General features: G+C 44.9%; 1 protein-coding gene across 1 annotated transcript; it reads right to left on the bottom strand.

Moving 5' to 3' along the window:
- Positions 1-183: 183 nt before the first annotated feature.
- Positions 184-21122, bottom strand: DLST (dihydrolipoamide S-succinyltransferase). The gene is made up of 15 exons (XM_069595179.1): positions 18751-21122; positions 18116-18149; positions 15320-15368; positions 12769-12824; positions 12561-12635; positions 12265-12320; positions 11660-11771; positions 10001-10156; positions 9557-9633; positions 8600-8697; positions 5194-5324; positions 3709-3782; positions 3319-3402; positions 2759-2926; positions 184-1770 (listed from the first exon to the last, which is right to left on the bottom strand). Exons 1-15 carry the CDS (start codon positions 19135-19137, stop codon positions 1636-1638), a joined length of 1692 nt encoding a protein of 563 aa, XP_069451280.1. The 5' UTR covers positions 19138-21122; the 3' UTR covers positions 184-1635.
- Positions 21123-21625: the final 503 nt, after the last annotated feature.

Here is a 21625-nt window from a genome sequence, read left to right as displayed (position 1 = left end):
CCATCAACTGAAAATGTGAAATTATGAGTCGCTCCACCTCTCCCCAGTCCATCCCAGAAATAACAAGAGGCCCCACCAAAATGTAAATGTCAGCATTTGAAGGGGCCTCAAGCAGGGGGGAACAAGTTTTTCCTCATCAGTACAACCTCAGTAACCAAAAGAAGTACAGAAGCAGAAACACTGTTTGCGAACATTTGCCCTTTAATTTGCATTTAAAATCAGTTTCTTTAAATATTTTAGTTACGTTCTGAATAGTGAAGACGTAGTAGCTGCTGCAGGCACTCAGTACTGGCTCCCACCCCTCCCCCCACCCAACCCCCAGGCCTTGCTTCTGCTCAAGATACAAATGGGCATTCCATACTAAATGGCTCCCGGTGGTCAAGGGTCAGCAGCCTCAGGCCTGGATGCAGTTGGATACAATGTGATGAAGCCCAGTAACTTTCCTGACAAGATGTGTGCATTTAACCATGCTCCGAAGAATTCCAATGTGGTGCCCAGACCCAAGGCAGCACCTCCGAGGTGACACTGGCCTTTTCCCCACTGTGTACAAGCATCTTGGGCTGGTTTCCACCACAAGCCATCCTGCACCAGACCTGTGTTCTATGGAGGAAGAGCTGAGGCTCCGCTCCTGAAGGGCACTGACACAGGAAGGAACTGAACTGCCTCTGCAGCCCACAGGTTTATACCAACGGGATTTAAAAGCTCAAGACAATTCGAGCCAGTCCACAGGAAGTCACCTCCACGCCAATCTCTACCAGGAGCCATGCGAGCCCGCGGCTGGGACACGCTCGGTCTCCCTGCCAAGAGGTGCTGGCATCTACATGAGGACAGGATGGGAGAAACTGTTCCTAGCAGCCGGGAAAGGTCGGCACCACCTCAGCTGTGTGTGCTTGGGCCAAAATGGGTCTTCCTGGTGCAGTTATGACGGAGAGTGTGAGGGCAGGCCTGGGCTCTGCTCCAGTCTCGTTCGTAACACATGACCTCAGAATCCGCCCTCTCCCACCTCAACGCTGCCTACTCCCCGGCTCTGCCCCTCCAGATCCCCCAGCATGTGCTTCCTGGAAGAGGTAGAAGAGGCAGCTTTTAGACAATGACAGCTGAGAATGCAGGTGCCACTTGAGCAAAGCAGCACCCCGTGCCCTGTGGTCAGTACCTCCACACGGGTGGAATCGAGTGAGGACGCGCACAGCCAGGACACAGGCTGCTCTGAGCCCGGGAGGCAGAGCACCCTCCTAGGCGTCTCAGGAGAACAGACGTTCAAAAGATAGAAACTTAATCACATGGTCCCCGGCAGGTTCCCTACAGTGTACTGGACAGGAAGAAAGTGAAATCACCTCTGTGGAGGGCTAATGGGAGGAAAGGCAGGAATAATAACGAGCATCCATTAAGGCTCTCTCTCTCCCTCAAGCTTAAGGAAATCAGATATTTTCGCATAGGAGAGGGTGCAGAGAGGGAGAGAGCCTAGCAGGAACACCGAGAGAGGCCTGTGACTGCTGGTTACATAGTGCCCTGGTTTCCTTGCTTGAGGCCAACAGCATGTGCCTGTCACCAGGCTAACCTGGGGCCTGTGAGGGGACAGGGTAAGACTGGTTTTCAGTTCCTGCATGGTTGACGGGTAGGGCACAAGGCTTCCTCCTAAAGGTCCAGTAGGAGGACTCTGGGATCCTCTACTGCTGCCTTGATTTTGCGGAGGAAAGTCACAGCCTCTCTGCCGTCGATCAGCCGGTGGTCATACGTCAGGGCCACATACATCATGGGCCGCACCTCCACCTATAGAGAAGAGAAGTCAACAGGTTTGTCTGCAGTGGGGCAGAGAAAGCCCTGATGAAGCTGGGAGATGACTAAGCACAGCCCACAGGTAAGTCCCCAGGTCCAGAGACTTTCCTACTTTGCTTTGTTGCTTCTAGATACAATGTGTTCAAAGACCAAGCCAGACCCTGAGTGCAAAACTCACATACTCAAAAACAAAAAGCTTAACCCAAGAAAAAAGGAGTCTCCTTACAACTGTCTTTAAATAAAAACCATGCTCTGCCCCCTCACTTGTCTGCCATCTACAAGGAAAAGTTCCTCTTCAATTTTGGCTACCTGCAGTTTTTTCTTTAAAGACATAATAATATTTTTTTTAACTTGGGGTCCACAAATTCTTTGAAACTCTATGCAAGCTTGGGTATATGAGCATTTTCAGCAGATATCTATAATTTTTGGATTCAAGGAGTTAGGGACTTCAAAAGGTTCTAAACACAGGGGTCCCAGAAAACATTTTCCTATCAACATAGCTCGCGAGGCTAGCTCAAGACCCTCTGACCTCATTCCCTGACTCCCAGAAAAGCTCTAACCCTCGTTACGACAAGCGGGCAGGCTGGCAGTGGCTCTGCATTGCAGTCCTCCACTTCCCGAGGCAAGGACCACGCCTTCGATGGCACCCCCACGCTCCCTAGAGAAGGAAGCCTGCTGACTAGTCCCAGATGAAGGAGCAAGCTTTCTCAGCTTCATGGTGCTCAAACCTTAACGTGCCTCAGAACCATCTGTACTTTCTGCTTCACTAGGTCTGGGAAGGGGCCAAGAGTTTGCATTTCCAACAAGTTCCCAGGTGCTGCTGTTCCACACACAATTTGAGAACCAATGCCTTAGCTATTAATTAAAAATGAAGAGATTCAACTTACACCTGAAATTACAGCGAATCTTTAAGGAACGTTTAGTTAAGACTTCCCTCACCTCATCATGTAGCTGCTGGGACATTAATGGGGATGGTTCCTACCTTGCCTCCCACGACCACTGGCCTATCAACGATGGCATGCATGCCCAGGATAGCAGACTGAGGGGGGTTGATGATGGGCGTTCCGAACAGCGAGCCGAAAACACCTCCATTGCTGATGGTAAAAGTACCACCATCCATATCTTCAATGGCAAGTTCATTCTTCCGGGCCTAAAACCAGATTTCATGATTGAAAGGTAATGTCAACTCAGCTTCCTCCACCTAAAGGAAGTCCCGAAGGCTCACATCTGAGATTAATGGTCCAAGTTCTAGCTTTAACTGAGATGCCTGTGACTAGTTACAGGCCAGAGGAAAGGACTCCGGGATCTTTCCTTTTCCGAGCAGGTTTAACTGGATGAGATGAGATCTTCACTCACAAGAGCACCATAAGCTCCACCAGAGCTGTACTTCGACTCTCGCTCGTGACTGCCGTTCTCAGGGGCCACGTCCTCCTTTCACAACAAAGGGAAGCTCCAGCTCCCTGAGCACCGCTCACTGGCCCAACCTTCCCAGGGTCTCTTCCCTGACCTGCCCTGCAGCTCACACACACCCTTCCACTTTACCTTCTCTCCCAGTTCACTGATGGTTCGCTCAATATCGGCATAATTCATTGTTTCCACATTCCTGATGACGGGAACCACCAGACCCTGATGAGAGTAAAAAGCTCTTTTCAGGTGGAAATTAATAGTACCCATTATAGTTACAACTCTCTTGATTCAAGCCAAAGGTCTCCCCGCCCCAGAGTATCTTAATTACTCAACATGATTAATGTAGTCTAAAATATTTAGACTTGCAAAAGATAAAAGAATGTGGTATGGTCAAAAACGGGTTTATTCTTCAAACAACTCCCTTCTAGAAAAACGAAAGTACAGAAAAAAGTCTCTCAAGAGGTCTGCTTCTTCAAATGGGTAAGAGTCAAAGACCAGAGCTCTCCACTTCTTGCTCCAACATACCCGAGGGGTGGCCACTGCAACGCTGATGTCAATATAATCCCTATACACCACCTCTTTGGTTGCATCATCAATCACTATAAGAGAGAAAACACACATTACATACAACTCCCCAGGCTGAGGCTAGTGAGGAAACATTTGCATTAATAGAGTAAAAGTCCGAGACGCTTCGTACGGCGTGGACTGACAAAAACCACTGCATTACAAGTGGCAGCCGGCACCCCTCTTATTCCCACGCCAATCAATCCTAACTTCTCCCAAGTGTCCTGACTAAGCTTGAGCACAGGAGCATCCGTCAACTCCGCAGCCCTGACAAGGATCGGTACACGGGCTAACACAGGGTAAGTATGTGCCCAAGTTCTCATTCACCAGCTCTACTCCAGCCCTCCCTCAGCTAACGGCTGAGGTTTAAAAGTACCCCCCAGAAAGGGCAAGTTAGTAAAGGAAGTGGAAGTGGGGGGATGTCACCCATTCTGCTGCTCACTTGCAACAGGGAGCGAGGGAAGCCTCTTTCCAGAAGACTCAGTAGGAAGCGGTGTGGTCTGTCTTTAATATGCTAGCCTGAGAGAGCAAACCAATAGCTAAGAATTTAGGTCTGGTGCTCATGAGAAAACACAGGCTCAAGAATCTTTTCCATAGGAATTCTATGTTGTTTTGTAGATAAGACACCACAGAAAAGCATATAAAGTGAGAAAGAGGACAAGGGAATTCTGAGAAATGCCTACATGTACGGGCAAGCAGAAGAGATGGAGAGAGTCATCAGGAAGCATAAGAACAGAAGAATTTCAGAGGTTTCACATTTGGATGAAACCAAGCCCTTCCCCTACCTGAGGGCACACCACCTGGCGGAAGGGATTAGGATTTCTATTTCTAGTCCTTTCGGGACCCTGCACTGCTAAGGGTTGCAAAAGTACCCAATGTGCTATAATCTTCCAAGGACACAGAGAATTCTCTCAGTGGAGAAGAGAACTGCTTGTTAAGTCCACATTTCAATGATGTAGGTGAGGAAAAAGAAAGGAAAATGAGCATCAAGCCCACAAAAGAGGGGCCAAGCCCAAGGCCTTCCAATCCAGTCCACTGATCAGAAATCAAAGGTTACCCTGGAGCTATGCCAAGTACAAGAAGTCAGGTCCCAAGTTACAGGGCTTGTGGGAGAGTGGGCACCAGCCACAGCAAGAGTTTCCACACTGACATGAGAAACTTGGAGAGATGGACTGGCTCAGAACTGCCTGTCGCCAGAGCCGCTGCCAAGCTCTGCACTGGAACGGGAACCTGTTCTGCCCGGCTGGTGGGGAGGAAGCACTCATGATGCCCATTTAGGAAGGTCAGTCCAGAAATCCCTAAGAAAGGTACTCAAGTTCTCACACATCTGAAATAAGAAGCCTCAGTCAGAGGACCATCATTTTTGTGTCTTAAGCAGGGGGAGAATTTCTGTATTTACACACATACCTCCAGGACCTCTGCTGATTCTGGCCATCACAAACTCACCTGCATTTACCACAGGCTGCTCCTGCAAGGCAAAGGCTGAGGCCTTCACAAATGCAGACATGAAGCCTAGTTTGAGGTTATGTTTCTTCAGAAAAGCATCTTTGTGCCGAGCCCGCATCTCCTGGATGTTACTGCAAGAACACATTACAAAACAAACTGACCACAAAAGCCTCAATTCTGACTTTCACACTGGTTTCTAACGTCAGGCATACAACTGGGTAAAGTTTTCCCTTACTCTGGACCATGTAAGTTCAAGTTTTGAAATACTCCACTAGAGGTTAACACAATTACTTCATTCCTTTAAAAGCCTGGGTCCAAGGGAATCAGATCCACTCTGTGTAAGGATGATTTCATGCTCCAGAAGTCAGAGATTTTGTGACAGACAAAATGAATGAGTTCATAGCACATCAACAGTTTCACCCTGGACGAGAAAGTGCCTTCTAGCTGCACTGAATTTATGAGCTATCTACTCTGAAAATAGTTTGTTTTTTTTTTTCTTAAAAGCATAAAGTCCACAAAACAAGCACCATTCTTTTTATTAAACAGGCTTCCCTGGTGGTTCAGATGGTAAAGAATCTGCCTGTAATTCAGGATACCCAAGTTCAATCCTTTGGTTGAGAAGATCCCCTGGATAAGGGCATGGCAACCCACTTCAGTATTCTTGCCTGGAGAAGTCCATGGACAAAGGAGATTGGCGAGCTACAGTCCTTAGGGTCACCAAAGAGTTGGACATGACTGAGTGACTAACTTTTTCATTCACTATTTCTTGTTTATTTTCAAAATACCACCAAACCTAATTATAACTTTCTTGTGACATTCCTAACAAATGAAAACAAAAAAAAATCCCAAACCACACACGTGCACAGGTTTCATGTGAGCAAAAACAGTCTTGACTACCTATGGATGGATACAATCCAGAGCTGTGTTAGGCTCATGAGGAAGTCAGTGTATTCATGCATCCCCCCAGAGTGAGCAGTTCTATCTGCTTGGTTCCTTCAAATGGGCACTCACACCCACCACACACGGTGGTCAATGCAAGACACCAAGACATAAAGACAATACACAGTTCTTGCCCTTAAAATTAATATAATGAACATAGTTTCCTTGGTTATTTAGAAAAGTGACCATGTGTGGACCTAAGCTTTTTAAAGTATAAGCAACAAGGCTACTGGGAAACCTTTGCAGTGAGACCAATCTTTGTTCTTTTGGGGCTGGTTTTTCACAAACATACAACACGTGTACTAGAGTTAGCGGGAAATGGCTTTCCCATCATTTTGCTGCAGAAATCTCCGTATTTATGGGAAGACAGTTGTGTGACGGAAATTGAATTTAACTTTATCTCAGGCCCAAATGCTCAGTTTTCTCTTTCTCCCTATAATGGCTTAATCTGACATTAGCATGAAAGATAAGATGGTATAACTTTAACTCCCCTCTTTAGACCTCTTGTTTTTTAAAACGGAAGTTTTCCTAGGGGGACCGATTGGGTTTAAAATGTTTGTTTTCCTGAGTCTAACTACATTTAGTGCTAGGATTACCACCCTAAAGACATTACTGGTTCCCAAGACACAAGAGCTGCAGAAGAGGGAAAGAGAAGCGATAAACATCTCTGCTCTCAAAACTGCCCAAATGCTATTGTCTGGTCATTAAGTAGTTTCTATTTCAGAGTTCTGTCCTTGGAGGCAGAGGCTGGGACAACAGGGGAGAGGAGGCAGTCTCAGAAAGGCCCCTTATGGGTTAGCTGATCAGCACAAGACCCAAAGGGCACTCAATCTAAACCAGATTACCGACTGCAGAGGGACCCCAGGCCATCATTAAGTGAGGCCTCAATTAGCTGCTGAAAGGAGATCCAACTACTGTACTTACTTTCCAATCAAAGCTGTTGGGCCAACTGCATCTTTCAAGGCCACAAATATTTACATGTTTTGTCTTAAGGAATTGGGTAGAATTTCAAAATCCAATTCAATTTGTGTACAATTTGGCCCTAATGCACTGAAACATAAGCCGCAGCCTTTGTGATTCATTAGTCAAGGTCCTTCCCTACATCCTATGGATACAGGAGAAATCTTTGGCTTGGATGACGTCTAGTCTTTTGGGGGAGCTTCACAATAGAATGGATGATGGCCAGTGAAATGGACCACAGAATCCTACTCTGTGAACAATGCTACAGCATGCTGTGACTAAATCTTTTCCCTCTCTACATTTTTCAGACCCCTTCCAAAGAAAACTGTTTATCCTAGTGAAATGCAGATTAGCAGACTAAGCACTTGGGATAAAAAGAAGCAAAGAGATGACCTAAAGACTTGATGACTTTACTTCGTGTATTAGATACAAACTCTTACCCTGGCCCTGAAAACATTCTGTCATATGGATGCAACTTTCTTTACCATTCTTTCCTACACCTCTTCCTCACAGTGACTGTTTCTCAGACGTGTCCTGTACTTTTCTACCTGTGCCAGGTCCATACTGTTAACATCTTCTGGAACGACGTTCCTCCATTATGTCAAAATGTGAATCGTTAAGGCCCCTCAAAGATCTTTTTCTCCAGGAAGCCTTTCCTGACTCCTACCTCCACCTCAAAAACAAATGATCTCATTCTCTCCTCCACCTCACACTTTTTGTATTTTTGTGATACTTGTTTTTCTAGATTTTACTTTACATTTATCCAACAAGATGGTAGCTCCAGGCTAAGGGTTCTTTATCACTCATCTTTGCATCCCACCAAAATATAGTGTAATATCTTGTGCACAGTAAGCACTCAAAAACCGTCTGTGGACTTTAACTACATTCTCTTCCCTACATCTGTAAACAAAGTCTTGAAGAAGAAAAGTGAGTCAACAATTAGCTCAGTATAGAAATAAGCTTACTGAATCAGCCCGTTTGGTTAATATTCTGAGGTCTTTTTCTTTAAAAGCAAAACTTGCTTCCCATTTCATTGTCAAAGTTGAGAAAGGTGAAAGATATAAAAAGCCTATGCCTTTCTACCCACTCAATCCTGAGTCGCTTAGGAACACACATAAGGAGCAGTCAGAGTGAGAAGGAAGCAGGGAATGGCCCCTTGACTCTGGGCATGCTGTCAAACGATCCTCCATCCTGAAGGGGAGCCTTGTTGGCCTGGCTCCCCTCTCTCTACTTGTTAATAGTGGTCATTAGAGCTTAAGACTATTACCAGCCTCGTTTATCAGAAATCACAGGATTCAGGTATACATCTACAAGGCTAAGTTTTTTAAGTCACAGAGGAGACAGGCATAGTATTAGGAAAGTCAATCAGAGAATGAAACCAGTGGGTCACTCTGTATAAGTCAAGAAACAGTGCAAAGAAGTACTTCTTTCCTGTTACGTTAATTTTGGGCAACTTCAAGTGTTTTTCAAGAAAAAGAGCACAGGGAGGAGGAGGACTAGGGCTCACCTCATGTCAATCTCATTGAAAGTGGTGAGCATTGCGCAGGTGTTCTGAGCCTCCTTCAGACGCTGAGCAATGCGCTGCCTCATTCTGTTCATTTTCTCCTGAAAGAGGGAGTGGGACAAGTATCGCCAACCTGGTGTCTTTGGACCTAGCCCTCCCACTTAATCTGCAGGAGCACTGGGCTTGCTGGGAGGGGATAATTAAGGACTGTATCCAGGCTTCCTCTTTCCTGGGGTGGCTTGCTCCTCTGAGCAAAAACAAGGAAATACAGACAAAAACTACTCACTCAGATGTGCCCTGAAGTCTGATGAAGAACAGAGGCCCAGGAAATGGTTTGGTTTATAAACCAAAACCAATTTATGGAAAGGAAGAGTGTGGTGTAGGGCTAGCCAGCCCAAGAGTCGTCATAGACAAGGCAATTTCTGGTGATAAAGACTTGCATGATAATAGCTACTTGTAGAATGGAAACTCAGAAGCAACACATTTCTCAGGCTATCGTATTTTTAGGAGGTATTCTCAGGCAGAGGAACCCACACTCTTGACCATACTTCCTTGAGATTTTATGTCTGCCCCTGACTGCCACTGGGTAGCCCTCAGCTAAGCATCCGGGAAGAACAGGAATAGAGCTCACTAAACCACCTCTCTGAAGTGTGGGAGGGAGGAGACGCGTTACTAGGCTACCATCCCCCGCATGCACCTTTCTCACCCACAGCACTTCAGTGGGAGCACGAAAGAGTGGGAAAAACCAATGGACAAGTGTTCAGAAGGCCTCCAGTTCTAGTCTCATCATCTGAATGAACAGTCATATGAATGAACAAGCCACTTCCTAAACTGAATTTCCTTGCCAGGCCGAGGGAATCAGCTGCCGGTCACTCAAAGGCAGGCAGAGCAGACCCATATTTTATTAATCTCAACACTGCTCCTCGGCTTTTTTCTTGGAAGTGGTCCTTAGAGGCTTACCCGATGTTCTGAACGCAGACCTATACCAGCTCCTGCCTCAGCTCTTGGCGGGGCAGCGGTGGGTTTCACAGCAGACACTGTAAATGAAGAGAGGGTACACTGCATCAGAAAATGAGAAACATTTACTTGAGTATATGCCCGTGCTTTCACACTGCACTTGTCACTTAAGCCTCAAGGTGTGCTAAGATACATTAGTCATTCCTACTTCACAAATGAACAATCTGGTCAGAGAAGTTAAATAACTAGTCTAAGGCCACACAGCTATACACAGAAAGCTGAGATGCAAACTCAGGTCTTCTGATACAAAGTCTAGAGTTTCTTCTACAATGCAGCCAATGAAACCTGTCCAGAGCCATAATTAGTCTTAGACTTTGCCCTCTGAGGGAACATGGCAATAGATGAGATGGTCTCCTGTAGAAAGACACGTGGGAGGCAGAGGCTTACCTGGTTTGCTAGTGAGCGGCTGTGAGGGCGAGGGCACAGGTGGCATCTGGGTGGGTATAGGTGCTGCAGGGGGAGGAGGAACAGCAGACACTGCGGGTTCTGCTTTTGGGGCTGCGTCAGCAGGGGCTGCAGCTGGCTTGGCCTTAGCAGGAGCAGCTGGAAAACAAGAAAAATAGATGCCACTGGCACTATGTGGAATGGAAAGCAACCAAACTGCAGATACTAAGTAGAATTTAGCAGCAAAAGCTCTCTCTCTCTCATCAATTAGCAAATGCTTCCTGAGTACCTGCTATACGTGTAAGGCTATGAGATACACAGAGTGATTTAAGGCACTGTTTCCCCAGGACTCCTAGACGTCCTACATTAGATAACTGGCTGAATTCAGCTGCCTTCCTGATTGCATAAATATCTATTAGTCATCAAATTCAGCCAGTACTTTCAAAGCACCTAAGTCAATGGTAATAGACTTCAAAGCAAAAGAAACCCAGCAATTTAAGATGCTGAAACACACACATAAAAGCAACAACTTTCCAGTTACAGTAATACTGACTGTCTCCTATGTCTCCTATTTTAACATCACATGTGGAAGAACTATCTTAACTATTAAAACATAAACGCTTAAATAATCAAGGTCACATTTAGACTTCAGAGTTCAAAGCATTTTATCTAGAATAACTCTCAGAAACCAATGAGGTGGTCAAGCAATGAAATTCACAACTTTAAATATTTTTTTACTTTACCCATTTGGATATCACCATCTGGGTTTATATTTAAATCAGAAGAACAATCCTCTTAAGGAATGGTCAGAAGATGAAATTCTCCAACCAGAAGAATCAATCTTATTCCCTAGTCTTCTACTGTATTTTCTTTCCATTCTGGGCTTCTAATCTTACCCTGATTGAACATAATGAGGCCATCTACCATCTTTCTGCTTACCTATCTTAACCATGAAATAGACTTTAGTAGTTACAGCATTTCACTAAGAATCAAAAGTCTTCTTTCCTAATCTCTAATATACTGACTATAAGATCCAATATAAATTCATTTCCTTATTTCTCATTTCTTCCCAAGAAAAATTCAACCCTCCTAAAAAATGTTGTGACAGAATAGATGTGAAAAAACTACTCCAAAATTCTCCATAATAGACGTGATCAAACACTGCTACTTCTCACTTTAGAATAGTGGCTCCCAGCCCTGGCTATGTATCAGAATCACTTGGAGAGTGTTAAAGACACTAACAAAAACTATGATAGATAACCAGGATCTGAAAACCCCAGATTTAATATATCAGAATCCCTTGGCCTCAGAATCTGGGCATTTGTATTATTTTTAAAGCCCCCATGTGACTCTGCTGCCAGGGTGGGGGAAGGGGATGGGAAAAAAAACACTATCTCTAGAATCTTCTTCCTTCCTATTTAAGAAAAGGTCCAGCACCAAAAAGAACACTATTGTGAGGTTTATTTTCCTAATAACCCTTTTCTTCTAAAACTTGACATTTAAAGCTCACACTATATATATATATGTCTCCTCTTTCTGCCTCACTAAAGGCAGAGGGAGTGCAAAATGATATTTGATGTATCAAGGAATTAGTATATTATGCTCAGCCCCAATTCCGAAGGGGAACACTGGAGACCTTGACAACCAGGAGAACTTCTTTACCGCCAGTTTTCCTGAGTGTGAAAAGAGGAGTGCCTCCTTCTACTTTTCCCCCATCAGGTACCAAAAGAGCTTCAATCACGCCATTTGCTGGTGATGGAACCTGCACAGAGGTCTTCAAAAGGAAGACAGATGGAGAAAGAGTCCAAAGTTTTACTCAGCATTAGAAAATTAATTGTATAGAATCTCAAATGAGTCACAAGAGTTGCAACACAGATATACAAGACCCTGCATAAACATCAAGGCCACACTTTCAGAATAAGAGTAATCAATGCTACTGTGAAGATGTACCTTGTCTGTCCTTTCCCAGAAACATTAAAGCAAGATTCAGTTAGTGTTGCCAAATGATACATAAAAAACAACTGGAAACAGTTCATGTATACACACATAAAAGCTATAAAACCAAAGCTACTAAAGTACATAGTACATACACCTAGAACAATCTAAAATTAAACTTTAAATGCTTTTCTTCTTTTTACTGAGCTATTCCAACAATTTTACTGAGGCAACTAACAATTATCTTCAAACAACTAAGTCCATGTTCCTTTCATTAGGTTAAGACACCAAGCGGAAACCATGAAAAGATGGCACTAACAGGGCAAGCCTACCTTGTCAGTTTCAATCTCACAAACCACTTCATCTTCTGCAACTGTGTCTCCAACAGCTGAAAAGACAGTCAAAGGCTACCTGTTAGGGGTGAGCAGTGGGTAACAAGAAAAGTAGCCATAAAATCCCCTTTGGCAGGTGTTACAGGACCCCTTTCCTACAGGCCAGGGGAAGGTACACTGCATGTAAAGAAAAGAGTGGAGCCACAGGTTCCACTGATTATCACGAAGGTGAGGGGAGTAAAGGGGACTTTTCAAAAGTATTTAAACTTAAAAAGTGAGAAGGCAGTAAATCTTACCTTTCTCCCACCTGACATCCCCCTCTGTGACAGATTCTGCAAACGCTGGGGTTTTGACTGTAATCACATCATCCTCTAGGAAAAAAGGGGAGGGGGGAAATCACACAGTCCATATTTTTCCTTTTTTTTCTGCCATTAAATTCAGTCAATTGCTATTCTTCTCATTAAAATTCCATCCCCAAGAATGCAGGGAGCTGAAGGTACTTACTGCATACAGCTGTAGTTCTAAAGAAGCGAACGCTGAAGATATTACTGCTGTTAATGCTACAAAACAAACATAAAAGTAAACTCCTTTAACAGGTGAATCATTCACATTTTAGTCTAGATAAGGCATGACGAATCACCTTTATTTTTAATAAATTTTTACTGGAGTATAGTTGATATACAATGTTGTGTTAGTTTTTGCTGTACAGCAAAGTGAGTCAGTTATACAAATATCCACTCTTTTTTAGATTCTTTCACCTTCCCTTTAAACCAGTGACTCTTGACTAGGAGCGCCCATCACTGTTACCTGCGGAACTTTTTCAAAGCATACCTGTCTAGGCCCCATTCCCAGAGATCCTGACTCAGCAGGTCTAGAGTAAAGCCTGGATTACTTGGGTGCCTCAAGCAGTGAGGCCCTTGGGTGAGTGAAATGTGCTGCAGTGAAATGCCAGCTCTTCCAGAACAGACTTACGTTTGCATCTCTGAAGAAAAAGACAGCGTCTTGGTCCTTTGCACAATCACAAAAGGACTCAGCTTCCTGATTAGGTTTTTTCTTAACTAAATCCAAGTAAGATAAAACTGTGTGCCCTCAGGGTACTTGCCACTTTGCCATGTAAAACAGAATTTCTGTCTATGTGATTAAAGATTTAGATAAGACAGCAAGATGAAAGTAAAACAAGGTGTTATATGCAAAATAAACAAAAAAACAAACAAAAAACCCCACTGAAAACCTCATAATCACGTGTTCTCCTGCCAGAAGGCAGCACATCAGTCCACTTTGGACTCACTCAAGAGGAACCTCAAAAGAGCAAGGTATTCTCTGATATGACACTAACCTGAAATAACGTAACCTGGAGAATGATATGACCATGGAGAATCATGGTATCTGGTATATGGTATCTGTGGTTATCTGTCATATACATACATTTTGGAAGAGTGATTTGGACTGATGGGAACTTTCACTTTCTATACTTCAAGACTGTCTGAATAGTCTACAATGAGCACCTTTACAATAAAAAGTGAAACAGATTTAAGTTGCCTTTGGTATTTTTAAGTTCTATGTAAAATCAAGGGAAAATGTGTTATTTAAAAAAATACAGAATACAAAGTGTTCTGCATAAAAGTTTCCAACCATGTATAGGTACATGTTCATGGGCAATAACTAATGGGTAACGTGTCAATGCAGAGACTGCTCTCTGAGGACACCCAGAATCTGGCACATCGGCTGTCTCTGGGAATAGGAACGCAGTAGCATGGGAGAACAGGATAAAGTCTTCTCATGGACACTCTTTTTACTTTTCAACCATGTAAATGTGTAACCTATTAAATAAAAACAAAAAACCAAACACAGTTTTACAATAAAAGATTTTTAGTAAAATGGGTACCTTATGCACAGAAAAAAGACAAGATACAATACAAAAACAGTTACTAGATTAGAGTAATACCCTAATCTGTGATCCTCATCATTCAAAGTTTAGGGGTTTTTAAAATAATTAACTTTTAAATAGTTATTTGTCTTATTTATTGCACAGGATTTGTAGTCGCTCTAATTTTCATTTAAACTATAGATGAGAAACACACTTTGACACTCCCTAAATAATTTTAAATTTACAAAAGTATTAGATGTTAACAGTAGTAAACTTAGAAAGAGCAAAAAGAACATTCACAATGGGACTATACCATACAATACAAAAGGAATAATTTTATAACTTGCTTTTTCCCACTTGTAGAATGAACATATAGCATAGCATAGCCTAACCCATCCATTGTTGTTTGACCATTCTGAGAAACACGGGTACACTAGGCGTTCAGTACAGAGCCCTAGAAATGGGATTGCTAGATCAAAAGGTACACACAGTTCAAAGACTTATGAATGCCAAACTGCCATTGTAATGCACAGTGAAGAAGGAGCAATCTGCCGACCCTTCATTTTAAAGATTCCACCTATAGAGAAAAATAGCTTGACAGCTGCTCAACAGGAAACTAAAGAGCGTCCTCTTACTACCACCCTGAAAATACTTGGAATGCAAAGTAGCATTAAGCAACATTCATAGGCAGAAGTTAATCTGAAACACACATGGGTGGCCTCTCTCCAAATTTTGCATTATGCAATAGTAGCATTCCTTCCCTCTACACTAGTCAAAGTCCCAGGAGTTAAATACTAGTCTCTTGCTTTTACTGTTTCTAAAATGCGTAACTATGCAACCAAAAGGATGCTCTTAACCTCCACAATAAACGTAACCTCCAGTCCTTCAGCTTCACTTGTAGCCAACCAGAATATTTAGGAGCATCCTTCTAACAATTCCCATAAAAAGAGGATTCCAGCTCCACTTTCATTATAATCTGAACACCTGGTCCTGACACACTCCTGGTCCAATACTTCACATGGGGCTGAAGCTCAGGCTCATATCATAAATTAACATCAAGGTCAGGTCAAGGGACTCAATATAACCAGCTTGATTACTAGGCTTGAAAGACAGGAAAGAAAGCAGATGGTCAAACTGGTGTCTTCAATACCCCGGGTCCACATATCTGTGCTCCCCAGTGATACTTACACAGTCTTCCTGCTGTCAGGGTAACCTGGTCCCTGACATAAGGAGATCCCTGCAAGAGACAAAACAACTCTTAACCAACAACTCTTTATCTCATACAGGATACCTGCTGGGAATGGAGAAGCAGTTGTTCACCCCCTAACTCTGAGATAGAGCAGGATCAACAGCAGGCAATAATATAATCTGTATCACACAGAGTCCTGCCTCTTAAACTTTTCCACCATAGTAACCGTAATGGCAGAGAACAACAGGTATGTGCGACTGCGGGGAATGGGTTTGAGGAAGAAAGGGGAGAATTCTATAATCTTATTTATCTCGAAATTCATAAACTTTCATTATCCCTGTATGTTTTCATGATAGAATGCCTCTACTTCCCAAGTTTTCAAATACAATGGAAGCCTGAGACACATGATAGCTTATCCTGTGACTACACACAGCCTAAAGAAGCAGTGGAAAGTTTGGTCCGAGTTTGTTTCCCTGGTTACTTAAAATGCACTGGAAGTTTTGTTGCCTGAATCCCAACAGCAAAGACCAGGCTACTTCTGGCCCAAGGTCTTCAGCTTGCTCAAGCAAACTATTACACCTCCTTTCCATTTATTGCCTTCCCACTCTTGCTGAGACCTTCCATTCTGGTCACACTCAACAAGGTGAGAGCTTCTTTCTGCCCCACCAATTGTCCTTATTACAAATAATCGCACTGCTGCCACAGACAACTAATTACTCTATCTGCTTCACCTGATTATATTCTTTCATGTGTCTTGTTTTTTCAGATCAAAAACAACTCTTTCTGAACCATGGGCACAGGAAATACCAACTGGAAGACAATTCTCTCTTGTCCCAGCTTCCCACAAACATCCTCAAGGTTGCAGTCAAATAAGTCACCTCTTTATGATCAATAGCCAACAACTATAGTACAAATCCCAAACACAGCATGTTGATGAGCTTGCAGCCAGCAAGCAGCCCATACTGATTTTTGGAACTCTAAGTTCACTTTAGAGTTTATCCTACAGCAAGTTTCATTTGTACAGTGCTTTAGAATTTATAAAAAGCTTTCATATAATGACCTCATTTTGATTTTCATCTCACACTCCCTGAAGTGGAATGACCATTGCCATTCTTCTCATTTCATATATAAGCAGAGCTTTGGGAGGTTAAGTGGCTAGCCCAAGGAGAAGCCCTTAACCAGAACACAAAAGGGAAGAACAAGGCGCTTCCCATTGTCCTGCCAGTCTATAAAATGGAGAAAATGTTTACTGACATTTTTCAAAACTCCAAGGTAAAGAGTTTATTAATGAGAGTCCCCTATGAGCTAACACTGTGCTGGGTTCTTATGATCTCATGACTCTAAGGATGAAGTCCAAAACCTTTACACGTTCCTGTCCAGCCCTTCCAGACAAGCTTCTTTTCCATTTCTATGACTGGTCATGCCTCTTTCTGTCTGAAAACTTTGCCTAAGCCATTCATTCCCTTTGCCTAAAATATCTTTCTCTTGGCCATCTCCTATATATTCTCCAAGACTTGGCATAAATGTCACTTCTCTGGGGAAGCCTTTACTGATGGTGCCACCTCACTCACCACCCTCCCAAGCCTGGCTATATCATCCTACCCACTACTTCTCTTTCACAGTAATCACAATGTAATTATGTACTTATGTAATTAAGGGTACTTATGTACCCTCCTGGAGGGTAGAGACCACCTCTATCCCTGCCACCTAGCATAGTGTCTGGCATGTAGTGACAATTCAACAAATAATCTATTCATTGTGAGTAAATGATAATATGATGGGTGAGGAGTTCAGGCTGAGGAGCAGACTCAGCTTGACCAATAGTTGGCACAGTGACCTTGGTCAAGGCACTTAACCTCTCTTGGCCTTGAGTCATACATTCGTAAAACAGAGAAAATGTTTATTTTACTGTTTCTTGATGAGTAACTGAAAAAATGCACAGAAAGCACTCAGAACAATACTTGGCACATAGAATGCCCATAAGAAAATCAACTCATTCAATGAATATTTATGCCAAGCATATAAAGAAATTATTGGGATTAAAAACCTGAATTCTTTCCACTCGTCTTTCTGCCATCTTCTATCTCATGCCACTCTCTCCCTCAATCAAAATGCTCTGGCCAAATCACCTCTTTTGCTAGTTCCAAAATATCGACAAGCGCTTTCCTTCCTCAAGGACTTTATACATGTCATTCCCTTTCCTTCTCCTGCTCTTCATCTGGATGGCTCCTGTCCTGCCACATCCTCTGGGTCACAGCTTCAGTGTCCAGCTTCACTTGTTTCCTTTTCAGCATCCAGGATAGTCCATTTGTTGAGCAATTTACATATTCTTTCCCTAGCTAGGTTGTAAGCTCCCGGAGGGTGAGAAACTCACCATCCGCCCTTCACTGCTATATCCCCTGTGAGTGCCTAGCAGCACAGGTGCCTGACACTGAGTAGATACTGAGTAACTGTGCTAAAAGAACAAACGGCAGCTGTTACTAAATAGCATTTGGGGTGGCTTCCAGTGGCTAGGACTCTGCACTTCCAACCAATGCGGGGCAGGGGTTGGGTGGGGCAGCGATCCCCGTTCCATCCCTGGTCGGGGAACTAGATTCCCAAGTGCCTCAACTAAGACCCGGTGCAGCCAAATAAATCAATAATTTTAAAAAATAAAATAATCTTTTGTTTCGCTCCTCTCTCTCTCTCTCTCTGAACACGAGGCGGAGAAACACAGGCACCCAATTTCCTCACACGCGGTCTACCCACGAGGAGGCGAGAGCATTTTTAGGGGACGGCAAAAGGGCAGAACTTACCAGGCAGGGAACGTCTCACTAGAGGGCAGTTCCCCTGTTGAGAAAGAAGACGTCGGTCACCCGAGACGAAAAGTGAGGGAAGAAACAGCTTTTTCAAGTACAGACCTAAAGCTGCCCCCGGGACTGGTGACAGGTGAACCTCGGGCCTCCTCCCAAAGGCAAAGGCAACAGCAACAACGCGGGCGGGACGCCGGGCCTGCCAGACTATCTCAACCTTCCCCCACAGGAGTGATAACCCACCGCCTTTTAACAGATTAGAAAAGAGGCCCTGGGATCCAGACGGGGGCTTCCGCGGGGCCTCCCGCCCCGCGTCCCCGAGCTCTAATAGAGTCTGGTGTCCTGGCGGACGCGGCTCTGGGCGGCTCCTCCGCCCGCGCGGACGCAGGGTGGGGTCCGGCAGGGGCCGCGGCGCCGGCGGCCGCGGGAAGAGCTCCCGGCCGCTAGGCTCCACAAGACGGCCCCGGAGGCGACAGCGGCTCCGGGCCGCCCAGCCCCGCGGCGGCGGCCTCCGCGTCCCGGTGCCCTTGGTGCCCGGCCTGGCCGGCGCGCCACGCCCCTTGTCGTCCCCACCCCACCCCGTCTGCCCGCCGGCGACTTTCTCACCCGCCGGGGGTCCCGGCCCGGTCGGACCGTACCTTCTGGAAGGCGGAGAGCGAGCGGCTGAACGCCCGGGACGCGCAGCGGGACCGGGACAGCATCACGGCGGCGGAGCCGAGGGCGGGCGGACACCGGATATCGGCCCCTGCAGCAACCGGAAGTGGGTCGGGCCGCGGCACTCGCTGCGCGGGGAGGGGGGGTGAATGGGTGTCCGGACCGAACCACTGGCGGGAGGAACGGGGCGGGGCCTGCTGCGGCTCAGGCCGGGCCTCCCGAAGGCTCCTGAGACCGTCTGGCGACAGATCGCTCCTTCTCCGGGTTCCCACCCTCCCCGTATCTCTCCGCGGAGCTTTCGGATAAACTCGGCGTCCATCTCTCTTGGGACACCCTCCCACCCAGGGCACCGCGCTATTCCTCCCCCGCATTCCCGGGGGGCAAAAAGCCGAAGGCGACGTGGGCTTCTTCGGACTCGGACCTTGGCTGACGTGCCTGTGCGATCTTACACTTTGTGTGGCCTTGGTCAGGTGACATTGCTTCCCTAAGCCTCAGGTTCCTCAAAGATAGAGCGGGGGAAAAAAAAAAAAAAAAACAAAAAACTTCGCTCGCTCCCTAACCCCGGAACAAAGAAATGGAGCACCGAGGAACCTCTAAAGGGCTCCCGTTGCCCTTTAACTGACCTGAAGATGTTCAGCAAGCCTTCTGCATCCTTGTCTCCTCATCATCCCTGCTCAAACTCTCTCCAGCCGAGCTGGTTGTTCCCCATACCTCTTGCGCGTTTTGGAGGCTGTTCGTCATTCTACCCCTCGAATATAAACTCCGTGAGATTAGGAACGTGGTCTATCTTGTTCACTTCTTATATCTCTGGCCATTTACTAAAACTACAGTTTTTGTTAAAATATTATTAACTTGTAGCACTGTATACGGAGAAGGCAATGGCAGCCCACTCCAGTACTCTTGCCTGGAAAATCCCATGGACGGAGGAGCCTGGTGAGCTGCAGTTTATGGGGTCGCGAAGAGTCGGACACGACTGAGCGACATCACTTTCACTTTTCATTGTCATGCATTGGAGAAGGAAATGGCAACCAACTACAGTGTTCTTGCCTGGAGAATCCTACGGACGGCAGAGCCTGGTCGGCTGGCGTCTATAGGGTCGCACAGAGTCGGACCCGACTGAAGCGACGCAGCAGCAGCACTGTATAAATTTAAGATAGCGTAATTTGATTTATGTATCTCATGAAGTGATTATCACAAAAAGTTTAGCGAGCATCATCACCTCAGCGTTCAAAAAACTAAGATCTTGGCAATCCATTCCCATCACGTTATGGCAAATAGATGAGGAAAAAATGGAAACCGTGACAGACTTAATAAAAGTCTCCAAAGTCACTGCAGATGGTGATTGCAGCCATGAAATTAAAAGACACTTGCTCCTTGGAAGAAAAGGGATAACAAACCTAGACAGCGTATTGAAAAGCAGAGACATGCCTTGCGGATAAAGGTCCACCTAGTTAAGGCTACGGTTTTTCCAGGAGTCATGTACAGTTGTGGGAGTTGGACCATAAAGAGGGCTGAGGCTCTCCAATTGTGGTGCTGGAGAAGACTGTTGAGAGTCCCTGGGAATGCAAGGAGATCAAACCAGTCAATCCTAAAGGAAATCAACCCCAAATATTCATCGGGATGACTGATACTGAAGCTCCAATACTTTGGACACCTGGTGCAAGAACCAACTCATTGGGAAAGACCCTCATGCTGGACAGATTGAGGGCAGGAGGAGAAGAGGGCAGCAGAGGATGAGATGGTTGGATGGCATCACTGACTCAATGGACATGAGTTTGAGCAAACTCTGGGAGATAGTGAAGGACAGGGAAGTCTGGTGTGCTGCAGTCCGTGGTGTCTCGAGGAGTTGGACATGACTTAGCAACTGAACAACAAATCATCTCATATAGATACAAAATTTAAGAAATTTTTTTAAAAAATGCTTTTCTTGTGATGAGAACTCTTAGCGGTTATGCTCTTTAAAACATTTATATATATTAACAACATACAAAATAATTTATCATATTGTATGTTGCATCCCTAGTACTTATTTATAACTGGAAGTCCAATCCCCCTTCCTCTGGTAACCACAAGTCAGATCTCTCTATATGTTTGTTTGTTTTTGAAATATAATGTATCCCCAGCACTTAGAACAGAGATTGCGATAGTTTAGATGTGCAGTAAAAATTTCTGGGCTGAATTGTACTGCCCTGCTTCAAACTGAAAGCACATGGCACTCCCTCTATTCTTTAGCTTTCCCTCCCCTTAAAGTCCCAGGCTCCTGAGTATTCACTTTCATAGTTCACTCTCCTAATAGAAAAGGTGTTCTATACGCTTCTGGTTGAATTAAGAATGAATGAATGAGCCACTTGGTGCCTACTCATGTTGGTTTCTTTAGTTGAGTCCTCTTGCCTGGTCTTTAGGAACTTTATGGTGCATTCAGTGATGCAAACCCTGAAAGCGCTTCCCCTGGAATTCTGGAGGGATGAGCAGAAGCCGTAACTTGAAATAGAGAAAACATCCTTGCCCTGCCGCTGCCCCTGATCAAGTCCTCAACATCCTTCACCTAGATTATTTTAAAAAGCTTCCCGAAAGGACCCAGGGGGCCATTCCCAAATTCTCTTAACTCATTCCCCACACCTGTGTCAAAGATGTCTTTGAAATGCAAATCCAATCCTGTCACTCCCCTGCTTAAAGTCCTTAGATTGCTTCTCCCTATCAGTGGGATAAAGTCCAAACTCTTCAGTGTGACCAGATAATCTGGCCTCTGGCTATGCTGTAATCCTCTCTCTACTTGCCTACCCTCATTTGCACAGGTTCTGAGCTTCCGTAGCTTTCTTTCACTCCTTCACATCTTTGCCTGGACTGTTCCCAGCTCCC

Source organism: Ovis canadensis, chromosome 7, assembly GCF_042477335.2.
Source record: "Ovis canadensis isolate MfBH-ARS-UI-01 breed Bighorn chromosome 7, ARS-UI_OviCan_v2, whole genome shotgun sequence".
Lineage (NCBI taxonomy): Eukaryota > Metazoa > Chordata > Mammalia > Artiodactyla > Bovidae > Ovis > Ovis canadensis.
This window is presented reverse-complemented; position numbering and strand designations above follow the sequence as displayed.

What these genes read in the sequence shown, in the direction of transcription:
- DLST (XM_069595179.1), bottom strand. Translation starts at nt 19,137, where the DNA reads ATGCGGGGGAGGAATAGCGCGGTGCCCTGGGTGGGAGGGTGTCCCAAG. An exon ending in CGCTCTCCGCCTTCCAGAAG is followed by an intron (nt 18,150 to 18,750) that starts GTACGGTCCGAC and finishes CTTTCTCAACAG; the next exon opens with GGGAACTGCCCTCTAGTGAG. An exon ending in AGTGAGACGTTCCCTGCCTG is followed by an intron (nt 15,369 to 18,115) that starts GTAAGTTCTGCC and finishes TGTCTCTTGCAG; the next exon opens with GGATCTCCTTATGTCAGGGA.